At 40.5% G+C, this 13929-nt stretch overlaps 1 protein-coding gene across 8 annotated transcripts in view; it reads right to left on the bottom strand.

The window, feature by feature from the left end:
• The window catches only part of GRIP1 (glutamate receptor interacting protein 1), a 309369-nt gene that overhangs the window by 165162 nt on the left and 130278 nt on the right, over window positions 1–13929 (bottom strand). For all 8 annotated transcript variants that reach the window (XM_024992486.2, XM_059886942.1, XM_059886943.1 and 5 more), the window contains one exon: window positions 2873–3008. In XM_024992486.2, the coding sequence (XP_024848254.1) occupies window positions 2873–3008 (136 nt within the window). The remainder of the gene's footprint in view (window positions 1–2872; window positions 3009–13929) is intronic.

Here is a 13929-nt window from a genome sequence, read left to right as displayed (position 1 = left end):
GCAGCTGAGGGTGGATGAGACGCTCAGGGATCCCTCTCACTCACGCTGACTATATGCTTTCCAAGTCCTCTACTGCATCTGCTGCTATCTCTGATTTTTTCCCCAAGCCTTTACCTCTTTTATTTTTAAAGAGCATCAAAAAGTGAAATAAAGAGAAAACTACCTGTAGTTGCTCTGCCCCTAAACAGTTGGTTCTCCTGGGGCAGATTATCTGTATCCTGGACACACTAGAAGTTTTCCATTCTTATTCCCTTTCAATGTTGCTGCTTGCCTTTTGGACATTTCACCACTTTCGGTATCTTCACTAGAAGTATGTCCAGGGCCATATAGAAGGTCATTTTATTTTGCTATTTATTACTTATAGCAGGACTGATTTCAAAAAGTATCAGTGAAGAAGAAATTACAACGAAGGCACGGGAATTCAGTAACAGACTCCTCTCTCCTCACCATCATAATAGAACTGTGGCTACTTTGGGGCGTTTAGTCAAACTCTACTTCTAAACCAAGAGCAGGCAGCAAGACCAATGATAGGACTTAATTCAATAATATGTTCTCCCAAATAAAAAGAATGAATTCATTTGTTTTACATTAGCCCAGCTCCAGTCATTCTCTCTTCAGAACCTCCATAATCCTCTCTAGAGTACACATGGTCACTCTTAACCCAGGTTTACTGACTGACACTTATTTGGCAACTTAATTGTCTCATGCACTGTGACAACTCTTATGTTGTTGCTTTTTACTATTACACAATGTGATTATTGTTTCCAAACTTTTCATGTTTTTTTTTAATACCCTATTTCCCTTAATAGATTATAAACCCCCTAAGGGCAGGTATCTTATCTTGACTTATTTTGGTTTACTACCTGTGAAATGGTAGTGGCTTAAACAATAAATATTTGGTGATCAATAATACTCACTCTAACTGGCAGAGTGTTACTTTTAATTATAAGATCAATACATGTGTGAACGACATTCTCACCCCCTCCCTTGCCAGTCATGCTTGCTTTAGGGGTTACATACAAAGAAACCTTGGAGACACATGAAGTTCCAGCATCACGAATTGGCTATGACTGTTAAAAATTAAAGGAGGCTATGGTGGAAAGAAATCTCTTAAAAACCATATTGGAAAATAATATAAAAATAATACATATATATGTGTGCGTGTATGTGTGTGTGTGTGCTCAGTCACGTCTGACTCCTTGTGACCCCATGGACTGTAGCCCACCAAGTTCCTCTGTCCATGAAAATTTCCAGGTAAGTATACTGGAGCAGGTTGCCATTTCCTTCTCTAGGGGATCTTCCCGATTCAGGGATTGAACCCATATCTCTTGTGACTCCTGCATTGGCAGGCAGATTCTTTACTACTGAGCCACCCGGGAAGCCCTGTATATATATTAATATGTATAACTGAATCAGTTTGATGTACAGCAGAAATTAACACATTTTAAATTAACTATACTTCAACTTTTTAAAAAATGCAAAAAAACCCCCCACAAACCCTGAAGGAAGGAGATTAAGTTGCTTGTGTTGATATCAACTTGGTTTTACAAACAGTACTGCAGATCATGGAGCAATCAATTGGCTTGAGCTTATAAATTGTACAAATAGGCTGATCATTGAAAATAACCACTATTTCAGGTGGCACTTAATAAGGTAAGAACTCTAAAACTTAATTTGGGATTCTGTGGACACGAGTTCTGGTGTCCAGGATTTAAGGGACAGTGGCAACCCAGTCCAGTACTCTTGCCTGGAAAATCCCATGGACGGAGGAGCCTGGTGGGCGGCAATCCATGGGGTCGAGAAGGGTCAGACATGACTGAGTGACTTCACTTTCACTTTTCACTTTCCTGCATTGGAGAAGGAAATGGCAACCCACTCCAGTGTTCTTGCCTGGACAATCCCAGGGACAGGGGAGCCTGGTGGGCTGCCGTCTATGGGGTCGCACAGAGTCGGACACGACTGAAGTGACTTAGCAGCAGCAGCAGCAGCAACCTCACTTTGAATGAAACCTCACCATTCCACCCTTTCTTTCCGAGGTAGATTTCGATTTTGGCTACAGAGCAAACCCACTCCTGGCCAGCACTCAGGACGCTCTGTCATCAGCAAGAACTAGTGCCGTCTGCAGTCTAATAAGAACAAGGACAAAACCAGTCCTTCTCAGCTAAGCCTTCTGCCCTTTTGGAAATCATCTCTTTGTCCCGATGAAAGGAAAATCTCACAAGTAGAAAAGCTGAGAATATGTAGGACAAGTAAAACTGTTACTGAGACGCTTGGAGCTGGGCCTCCCTCGCTGTCTGGGCTCCTCATGTGGCAGTTTCCCCTGTCCACAGAAGATGGGTCACCCACTCCCCGTTAGATGATTGGACAGTCTCACTCCCACTGCAGTAGGGGCACATTTGAGGACTAAATCCATACGGGTGGCTGGTTTTTTTTAAAGATTTTTTTTGATGTGGTCCATTTAAAAAATCTTTATTGAATTTATTACAATATTGTTTTTGTGTTATGCTTTGGTTTTCTGGCCACGAGGCATGTGGGATCTTAGCTCCTCGACCAGGGATCAAACCTGCACCCTTTGCATTGGAAGGTGAAGTCTTCACCACTGTGCTGCCAGAGAAGTCCAGACACAAGCATTTTAAAATTAATATCTTAGGAGGACTTGACTGCTCTTGAGATGACACAAGAGCTCCCTGGTGACTTTGGCATGGGCCAGAAAAGCCATCCTTCTGAAATCTGCCTCCTCCCCACCCCCTGGGCTTCCACCTGGCAGATGGCAGTGTCATTTATCTATTGGTGACCTTTTCTGATGGAGCTTTAAGTTCTGAATTAATTACACCTTCACTCCTTTTTCTACGTTTCCCTGCGATGCAGTTACCTAGCAGCGATTCCTCCTTGCCGCAGATTAGATACTCTGGGTTTGCCATCCTTGTCAATTCCGCCCGAGACCGTCAGCCCAAGGGTAGTGCCTTCCTTCTTCATCAGTTCAACCACAGTGGAGCCCTTGAATTCCTCTGTTAAAAGAAAATAATCTGCTTTAGTTAATGACAGCAGGAGCACAAAGGGTTGTCTTTGTGGGTGGTGAGGTGATTCCTCCCCATAAACGCTCTGCATTTTTTCTTTTGTGGGAAAAGTTCTGCGGCCTCTTTTCCACTGCCATTTGCAAAGCGTCTTGTAAAGAGGAGCATGCAGATAAGGCAGAGCAGCGATTCCACTAAAGGTTATTAAAATGGGTACCAGTGGGGTACTTCGTGCTAGATTCACAATAAATAGTCTGACATGGCTTATGTACAGGATAATATTCGCCCTTTGTTTCCTGTCATTCTGAAGTGACTTTCTCTCATGTTTCTCCTTGTAACTCTAAAGGGAGCAATTGAGAGTCATAAGGTAAAGGGGCTGTAATGGAATTTTAAATAATAATACAGTGCAGCAGCAGACTCCAAGTCTGCGATACCTTTTAGCTGAGGAAGACGAATGACATAAGAGAAGAGCTTTCTACAAGTTCAAGAAAAATATTATTGACTCTAGTTTTTTTTTTTTGGTCTTTCAGAAAACAAAGTACAATAGCGTCATGTTACAACTTACATCATTTCTTACAAAATGTGTCACACTATATTAAGGCAGGGTTGGTCCTCAGAATCCCCAGGGAATTCTGTTAATTCTCATTCTCTCCTGAAATTTTTAAATCTTACCAATCGTGTGGGGGTCATATCTACACACCAAGTATGCGTGCATGCTCAGTTGGTCCGACTCTTTGTGACCCTAGGGACTGCAGCCCCACCAGGCTCCTTTGTCCATGAGATTTCCTAGGTTAAGAATACTGGAGTGGGTTGCAATTTCCTACTCCAGGGGATCTTCCTGACCCAGGGATTGAACCTGCATCTCTTGCATCTCCTGCACTGGCAGGTGGGTTCTTTACCACTGTGCCACCAGGGAAGCCCCACACACCAAGAGAGAACCCAAATCTTTTGATTGAAGGCACCACAGAAAGAAAACTTGACTCTCCTTGCTTTCAGAAATAGAAATGCCTCAACATTTACCCATCCAGAGATTAACTATGACAAGCATTATTTCAAAATTCTGTTTGTTATCCCCAACTCTGCATATACTCTCTGGGTAGGAATGGGGAAACTCAACAGTTTTCCAACTCTTCCTGAATCAGGTTATGAATTTCAGGGATTATGAACTCCTAGGACATCAGAGATTCTCATGTTAAAATGCAAGAATAGACTTTCCTTTTCAAAGTCAAAAGAGCGAAAAGATTATTTGCACACTTCTGCCCTTTTCTTAACTACATATGGCAGTGTTAATTATCATTTCAAAATTTCATGAATGCATATCATAAAGGTTTTTGAATTATTGCTGCTGGTCTCCCATCCAATTAGCCAATAAAAAAGTCAAATTGTGTTAGAGAAAGAAATAATTTCTCATCTTGTCTAGTGAGGAGAACAGAGTACCTGGAGAAGGAAGACAGGAACAGGCCACTGATTTCGATGTATTAATGTCAGTCTAGGCTTGGGAATGCCAGCCTTGCATTCTTCTCTTTTCATGGCAGTTTCAGGACAGTGCATACCTGAGTTGTTGTTGATTTAAAACAGAACCCACGGAAGAGGCTATGAGTGTGAGTGATGTCAGCTTCATTTACTACATTTTGAATGAGAGATCAAATAATGATCGAAATTCAAGAAGTAAAATTCTCTGAGTGTTGAAGAACTGATGCTTTTGAACTGTGGTGCTGGAGAAGATTCTTGAGAGTTTCTTGGATAGCAAGGAAATCACACCAGTCAATCCTAAAGGAAATCAACCCTGAATATTCATTGGAAGGACTGATGCTAAAGCTGAAGCTGAAGCTCCAATACTTTGGCAACTTGATGTAAAGAGCAGACTTGCTGGAAAAGACCCTGACGCTGAGGAGGGCAAGAGGAGAAGGGAGTGACAGAGGATGCAGTGGTTGGAATGCATCACCAATGCAATGGACATGAGTTTGAGCAAACTCTGGGAGATGGTGAAGGAGAGGGAAGCCTGGCGTGCTGCAGTTCATGGAATGACAGAGAGTTGGACACGACTTAGTGACTGAACAAGAAGTAAAATTCTTGTCGAATATATAAAAGCACAGGGCTTTTTACATCATTGACCAGGTGCATTTGTAACAAAAGTCCGTGACAGTGTGCAGTTCATATGCCCCCTCAACATAGAACAAAGCAACCCTCTCTACACTCCATAAAGAAATACACAGGCACAGCTGATACCTGAAGAGGTCACTTAACAAGCAACCCCTTTAAGTCCTCCTTGGCAAAAGGCTAGGTAAAAATAAGGTTAACAATAAAGGAACGAAAATTACAAAATAGATGATGGCTATTCACATTACAGAGACATAATGTGTTCAACAACTCTGCCCAACGAAAGAATTGTTTGCATTTTCTTTAACTATGTAGATTGATTCCCTTTGGTTAAGCAGTTCATTACAGAGCTGTACTTGAGGAGTTGGGAGCCTTGATTTTTAAGGGTATGTCTTAAAGGTCAATTAGAAATACACAGAGAAGCAACTCTAAAACAGTAACAAGCAAGGGAGAATTAAGTTTCAATTAATAAGAACTTCACTCCTACTCAGGTTTTCAAGAGAGTACTTTCTGAATAACATGGGATATAGGACATGAAAAGAAAGTGAAAGTTGCTCAGTCGTGTCTGACTCTTTTCAACTCCATGGACCTTCTCCAAGGGATCTTCTCAACCCAGAAATTGAACTGGGGTTTCCTGCATTGCAGGTGGATTCTTTACCAACTGAGCTACCAGGGAAGCCCCATAGATTCAGCCTTATAAGATGAGGACAGTGCAATTTTCTCCAGAAGGTATCTAGGTCCTTCCCAGACCTCTGGCTGAATCTGAGAATCTAGAAAAGCTAAATTCAATGAGTTTAATTTGATCTCTGTTAAAATACAAATCCATCTGGGTTACTTTTAAAAGTAGTAATAGTCAATTACCCTCTTGTTTAAAAAGATTTCAAACCTTTCCCCAATAGTTAGTTCTAATAACACGAAAGAAAACATTAATGTACTGTACCACTTAACTGAGTAACTTGTGTATTCATTGATTCTAGCATTTACTGAGTGCTTACTATGAACCAGATGATGAAACTCAAAGATGGAAAAAGTCAGAGATACTTAAAGCACAGCCACAGAGGCAGATGAATCAGAGAGCACCACGCCACAGTGTGGGTTGTGGGCGAGGTGGCCACAGAGGAGGTGGTCTTGGCAACAATGTGAAATGAAGACTTGCTGTTCCAAATAGAACATCAATTTCACAATTTTGTCTTCTGTCTAATCCGTCTGTATTTATCGATCAGGATTAGCAGAGTAGAACAGACCAAAGGGGGAATCTAAATTAGGCAAAACTCAGGAGTAAGGATAGAATATTGTCGCAAGAAAATGTGCTGAATCACAAGAATGTTAACTGCCAATAAATATCTCCAGACACTGCTTCTGCTGCTAAGTCACTTCAGTCGTGTCCCACTCTGTGCGACCCCATAGACAGCAGCCCAGCAGGCTCTGCCGTCCCTGGGATTCTCCAGGCAAGAACACTGAAGTGGATGGACTGACTAAATCATTTATGGGTGTTTCCGAATGGGAGAGGAGAAAAGCAGCAATGTGGGGAGGGAGGAACAGGCTTCTTGAGTTGGCTTTCTGCTAACCTGCGCGCTCCACTACACTAATCAATCATTTTATGTCTTTTTTGGTGCTTAATGTTTGCATAATGACCTAATGGCGAGGAGAAATGAAGACAGATGCGTTCAATTGCATGAGTTCCCTTGTATAGCAAGGTTTACTGAACAAAGCTCGCAGTGAAACACGTCAGTATATACTGACAATTTCTTTCTTTGTGATTTAAATTGCAAATGTCCCTCCCCAAATTAAGAGGACTCTGTAGTAAAGACGGCAGTCTCTCCATATCAGCAAGCAGCTCAGGGAACAGATGATGCTTAACTGGCAATGACTGAGCCGGTCGTGGATTTGACATTTTCCTTAATCATCATGTTTAATTACCTTAGAAAAGAAATTGCAGGTTCACATGTGTACCAGTACATGCACAACCAATAAGAATCTCACTGCTAGAATGAAATTTAGTTGCTTGCTGTTTTTCTCTGGGCTTGTAATTCAATCCTCTTAAAACTCTGGAAAGTTTTAAGAGAAGTACCTGGCAAAAACAAGAGAAGTATGAAAAATTCTTGCAAATGAATAAAAAAATTCAATAACATAGGTGGTTAAAAATTAATATGCAGAAAACCATAGCCTTTTATAAACAAATACCAACTAGTTAATGTTCTTGTAAAAGAAAAAACTCCATTTACAATAGTCAAAAAACTAAAATCCCTAAGAAAAAAAATTAATGAAAAATATACACAATCTCTGTGAAGAAAACTTTAACACACTTCTGAGGGAATACAAGCCCAGAACAAAAGAAAAGCTATCCCATTCATTCACTCATTCATTCAGTAAAAACTGAGCACTTACTATGTACCAGGTTCTGTTCTAGCCTTTGGAGATACAGAACTCAACCAACCAGAGAAAATCCCAGATATTAAGGAACTGATATTCTATAATCCAACATAAAAAATATGGCAATGCTCCTTAAATTATAAAGTTCACAATATCAAAAAAAATGCCAATAGGATTTGTGAGACACAAAGTATATTTTACATTATTGCAAAAATGGAACATGCTTCCATGCAAAGTTTCTGTGAAAAATGATATTCCTAAAGTCTGCCAGCTGGCTGATTAATGTTGCTATGAAAGAACAGAAAGAGCCTTTGCAGGAAGGCAGGCTACTGAAAGAGATGCTGGGTTATGACTGGATGTTACGCCACCAAAAGTATCACCCCTGAGAGAGATTAAAGAAGAAAGAAGGCAAAGACGTATCATAGGCATAGGGCCTACAGAACCCAGATCAGACCATCTTAGTGCTTTGTAGTATGAAGATTGTAATGTTTTGCATAGAATAAACATACAGCATAATCATCTTGTTCTGTTCTGTGAAACTCTTGGTGTCCAGAAATTCTTGCCTCATTGATTATTTAAAAAGTACAATTAGGCTTAACAGCAGGAAAAGAGAGTTACTTGTAATGTTTAGAAGGTCCCTAAAATTCAGGGGCTAAATGATCAGGCAATTGCAAGGTGAACAATTGTAATCACACTTGCTGAAATCAGGGAGATGGACAAAAAATGACAATTACAGCAAAGAGTGACGACAAGAGTAAGTGCAGGGTCACCATGGTGCAGCCTGGGAGGATCCATCACCAGACTGGATAAGTCGTGCTCTGGACAGTTCCTCAGAGGAGTTATTTTGAGCCAGGTCTTGAAGGCAGCCTCATCTCAGCAAATGGAAGGGCAATGTTAAAGGCAGAGGAACAAGAAATGGTAGATGATGACCTAGGTTTTGGGATGTACACTTTTTCAATTCTGGATGCATGTTAGAAGCACCTGGGGGGCTTGGAAATAACAGCGTGTGCACCCACCCCAGACCAAATCAATCTGAACACCACCTCTTGGTGCTGGTTCAGTGGCTCAGTCATGTCGGACTCTTTGTGACCCCACGGACTGTAGCCTGCCAGGCTCCTCTGTCCATAGGGTTTCCCAGGCAAGAATACTGGAGTGGGCTGCCATTCTCTTCTCCAGGGATCTTCCCAATCCAGGGATTGAAGCCGAACGTTTTAACTGTGAGATATTTAATTGAATCTTTTAAATAAATATGTATTTATTTATTAACTTATTTATGTGGTTTCATCAGGTCTTAGCTGCGGCGTGCAGGATCTTTTTTGCATCCTTTGAGATCTTTTTCATTGTGACACACAGGTTCCAGAGCACGTGGCACTTGGGTAGCTGTGGCACTTGGGTTTACTTGCAGCATGTGGAATATTAGTCCCTGACCAGGGGTCAAACCCACATCCCCTGTACTGTTAAGGTGGATTCTTAACCACTGGACCAGCAGGGAAATTTTTTAAGTGAATCTTAATTGTAAGAGTCATATGCAGTTACAAGAAATAATGCAGAGAAGCCCCTGATCCTCTTTACCTTGTTTTCCCCTAATGGTAACATCTTGTAGAACTATAATACTTATATATAAGTAGGATACTTATCTTGATGAAGTCAAGATACAGGCATTTCCATCACCACAAGGGTCCCACATATTATCCTTTACAGATCACCCACTACTCTCTTACTTCAACGCTTTTTTAAACCTCCTTGCAGCCATGAAATTAAAAGATGCTTACTCCTTGGAAGGAAAGTTATGACCAACCTAGATAGCATATTCAAAAGCAGAGACATTACTTTGCCAACAAAGGTCAGTCTAGTCAAGGCTATGGTTTTTCCAGTGGTCATGTATGGATGTGAGAGTTGGACTGTGAAGAAAGCTGAGCGTGGAAGAATTGATGCTTTTAAACTGTGGTGTTGGAGAAGACTCTTGAGAGTCCCTTGGACTGCAAGGAGATCGAACCAGTCGATTCTGAAGATCAGCCCTGGGATTTCTTTGGAAGGAATGATGCTGAAGCTGAAACTCCAGTACTTTGGCCACCTCATGCGAAGAGTTGACTCATTGGAAAAGACTCTGCTGCTGGGAGGGATTGGGGGCAGGAGGAGAAGGGGACGACAGAGGATGAGATGGCTGGATGGCATCACTGACTCGATGGACGTGAGTCTGGGTGAACTCCGGGAGTTGGTGATGGACAGGGAGGCCTGGCGTGCTGCAATTCATGAGGTTGCAAAGAGTCGGACATGACTGAGTGACTGAACTGACTGAACTGACCCTATTCTCTGTGTTTATAACTTTACCATTTTAAGAATGTTAAATAAATGCAGTCACACAGTGTGAAAACTTTGTGGTTGACTTTTTACACTCAGGATAATTTTCTGGTGAGTTATCCAAGTTGTGCGTAGCAAGAGTTCCTTTTTCTTGTTAAGTAGTGTCCCATGGTATAGACATACAAAGTTGGTATCACCATCAACCTGTTGAAGGACATTTTGGTTGTTTTCAGTTTGGGGCTACTATGAATAAAGCTGCTACAAACATTCATATGTGAGTTTCTGTGTGGACATAATTACTCATTTATCAGGGATAAATGCCCAGGAGTACAAGTGCTAAGCCATACAGTAGTTGCATATTTAGTTTTCTAACGAGCTGTCAAATTGTTTTCCGAGATAGCAGTACCATTTTGCATTCCCACCAGCAGCGTGTGAATGATCCACTGGCATTCTCGCCAGTACTTGATTGTTACTGTTTTTATTTTAGCCACACTGATATGTGTGAGACACTTAATTGAATCTTTAAAATAAATATGTATTTACTTAAATAAATACATGGCTATTAGTGATATCTAACTACAGTTTTAATTCTTGGCTAAGTTGAGCCATTTCTCTAATGGGAAATGTGAAATTTGTGTGTGTGTACTTATTTGCCATCTGCATATCCTCTTTGGTGAAATGTCTTTTCAGGTCTTTTGCCCATTTTCTAATTAGATTGTTTGCTTTTTTTACGGTTGAGTTTTGAGTTTCTTATATACTTTAGATACTAGTCCCCAGTTGAATATGTGGTTTGCAAATATATTCTTTCAGTCTGGAGATTTTATTTCATTCTCCTAACATGGTCTTCTGCAGAGCCAACAGTTTTTATTTTGATGAAGTCTAATTGATCAGTTTCTCTTTTTATGGGTCACGCTGTTGTTAAGTTTTAAGAATTCTTTGCTGGGCCTTAGATCCTGGAAATTTCTCTTGTTTCTTCTACAGTTTCCAAAAGTTCTTCTAAGTTCTATAATATTATGTAATAACCACAATATTTACATTTAAGTCTGTTATCCATTTTAAGTTAATTTTTACATAAGGTATGAGATTTAGTCATGGTTCATATAACTTGGGGGGCGGGGAGTGGGATGGGTGTTTAATTACTCCAGCACCATTCGTTGAATAGGCTATCTTATCCACCAAATTGCTTTTGAACCTTGTGAAAAATCAGTCTGTCACTGATTCAGTGGACATGAGTTTGAGCAAACTCCAGGATATAGTAAAGGAGGGAAGCCTGGTGTGCTGCAGTCCATGGGGTCAAAAAGAGTTGGACACGACTGAGCAACTGAACAACAAACACAGTCCCTTCACAGATGCCATGCAGCCTTCATTACTGTATCTATATAGTAAGTCTTGAAACTGTGGAGGCTGATTGCTTCTATTTTATTGTTTATAAAAACTACTTCAGTTCTTCTAGTTTCTTTGCCTTTCCATATAAATATTAGACTAATCTTGTCTATATCTATAGGAACTTTTGCTGGTATTTTGATAGGATTTGGATTAAAGCTGTATATCAATTTGGAAAGAATAGACATCTTTACTATGTTGAGTCTTTTGATCCATAAACACAATATGTCTTTTTAACTATATAGAAACTTCTATGATTTTTTTCATCAGCATTTTGTAGTTTTCAGCATACAAGCCCTATACATGTTTTGTTAGTTTTACAACAAAGTATTTTATTTTGGGTGTAAAATTGAAAATGGTATTGCATTATTAATTTTGATGTACATATGTCCATAGCTAGTATACAGATATGCAATTGATTTTTATATAGCTACCGCATACATTGTGGCCTTGTTGAACTCACTTAAAAGTTCTAGGATTTTTTTTTGTAGATTAGAGTTTTCTATGTAGACAATCATGTCATCTGCAAGAAAGGATAGTTTTTATTTGTTTCCAATCTATATGCCTTTTATTTCCCTTCCTTGCCTAAAGCATAGGCTAGAACTTCCAGTACTCTGTTGAATAAGAGTAATGAAAATAGATATTCTTGCCTTGTTCCTTATCTTAAGGGAAAAGACTTCGGTATTCCATCAAGTATTATATTACCTGTAGGTTTTCTGTAGATTTTCAAGTTGAGGAAATTCCCTTCTATTCCTTTTTTTTACCCACAGAGTTTTTATCCTGAGCTTAAATTTTGCCACATTCTTTTTGCACTGATATGATGATGTGATTTTTCTTCTTTAGTCTGAAAATATCCTGAATTACATTGATAGATTTTCTAATATTGATCCAATCTTGCATTCTTGAAATACACTCCATTTGCTCACAGTGTATAATTCTTTTTTTTTAAATATTGCTGAATTTCATTTGCCAATATTTTGCTAAGGACTTTTTTTGCACCTATGAAAGTGGAGGTTGCTCAATTGTGTCTGACTCTTTGCAACCCCATGGGATTCTCCAGGCCAGAATACTGAAGGGGGAATCTTCCCAACCCAGGGATCAAACCCAGGTCTCCCGCATTGCAGGCAGGTTCTTTACCAACTGAGCTATGAGGGAAGCATCTATATTCATGACAAATACCATCTGTAGTTTCTTTTTTTTCCCCCTTTGGTTTCGGTATCAGTGTAATAATACTAGCTTCATAAAATGAATTGAGAAATGCATCCTTTCCTCTTCTGTTTTTCTGGAAGAGATTGTGTAGGATTGCTGTTTATTCTTTTTTAAGACATTTAGTATAATTTTCAATGAAGCCATCTGTGTCTGGAGTTTTTAAATTACAAATTCATTTCCCTTAATAGTTAAAGGGCTGTTCAAATGATCTATTTGAGATTCGGTGAGTTGGGGTAGTTTGTACTCGTCAAGGAATTAGTCTGTTTCAATTAGATGAAGATCCTTACAGGTGGGGAACTGGGCACTGGGATCTTTTTTAAAACCTCCACAGGTAATTCTAACATGCAGTCAAGATTGAGAAACACTTATTTAGGTTTAGCCTGTTATTAGGGTAAAGCAGTAGATTTTGTGATGACAACATGAACTTGGGAAAAAGACATTAGATTTGGGTCAAGGAGAACCATTAGGTCACTGCAGTACTCTAAGATATTAATAACTTAGGCTAGGCTGTGTCAGGGCTGCCCAGGTAGCGCTGGTGGTAAAGAACACGCCTGCCAATGCAGGAGACATAAGAGACCTGGGTTTGATCCCTGGGTCAGGAAGAATGCCTGGAGAAGGGCATGGCAACCCATTCCAGTATTCTTGTCTGGAGAATCCCCAGGGACAGAGGAGCCTGATGGGCTACAGTCCATAGGGTCGCACAGTCGAACACAACTGAAGTGATTTAACACTCAGGTTGTGCCAACAAATGCAAAAATGAATAATGGTCCAACCACAAAAGAAGCTTATTTCACTCACACGGAAGCCTGAGCCGGGTGGGTGTTCCCAATCAGCAGCCTTCTCTGCTTCACATGGAGATGCGGGGATCTGTGTTTTCTTCCATTTTGTGCCTCTGTCATCCCCCAGGGCTCTGGTTCCCAAACTGTGCACAAGGCGCCCCACGGTTCCAAAGTGAACTCACAGAACTACGGTGAACTATCTTTAAAATGCGAGGGAATTACAGCCATACTTGGTATCAGTTGGATACAATACCACCTACTAGATACAGACAGTTTTGCTCAACATTAGAACACAGCCCTGCTTTTTTTGATAGCCTATCTTTCCAAAGCTTTTTTCTTTTTTAGGTGGTGGTTTCTGTGACAAGAAAGAAAGGTCCATGTGGCACGATGTGGAACAGGAAATGAACTTGTCAATGTTTCATTTGATTTGAAGGTTTGAGAAACAGCAATGCCCAACAAACATATCATTACTAAGTACTTAAGCGCCGAAGAACTGATGCTTTTGAACTGTGGTGTTGGAGAAGACTCTTAAGAGTCCCTTGGACTGCAAGGAGATCCAACCAGTCCATTCTGAAGGAGATCAGCCCTGGCATTTCTTTGGAAGAATGATGCTAAAGCTGAAACTCCAGTACTTTGGCCACCTCATGCGAAGAGTTGACTCATTGGAAAAGTCTCTGATGCTGGGAGGGATTGGGGGCCGGAGGAGAAGGGGACGACAGAGGATGAGATGGCTGGATGGCATCACTGACTCGATGGACGTGAGTCTGGGT

The sequence above is a fragment of the Bos taurus genome, chromosome 5 (assembly GCF_002263795.3).
Source record: "Bos taurus isolate L1 Dominette 01449 registration number 42190680 breed Hereford chromosome 5, ARS-UCD2.0, whole genome shotgun sequence".
NCBI classification, from domain to species: domain Eukaryota; kingdom Metazoa; phylum Chordata; class Mammalia; order Artiodactyla; family Bovidae; genus Bos; species Bos taurus.
Note: the sequence above shows the minus strand (reverse complement) of the source record. Positions and strands in the feature narration are given on the sequence as shown.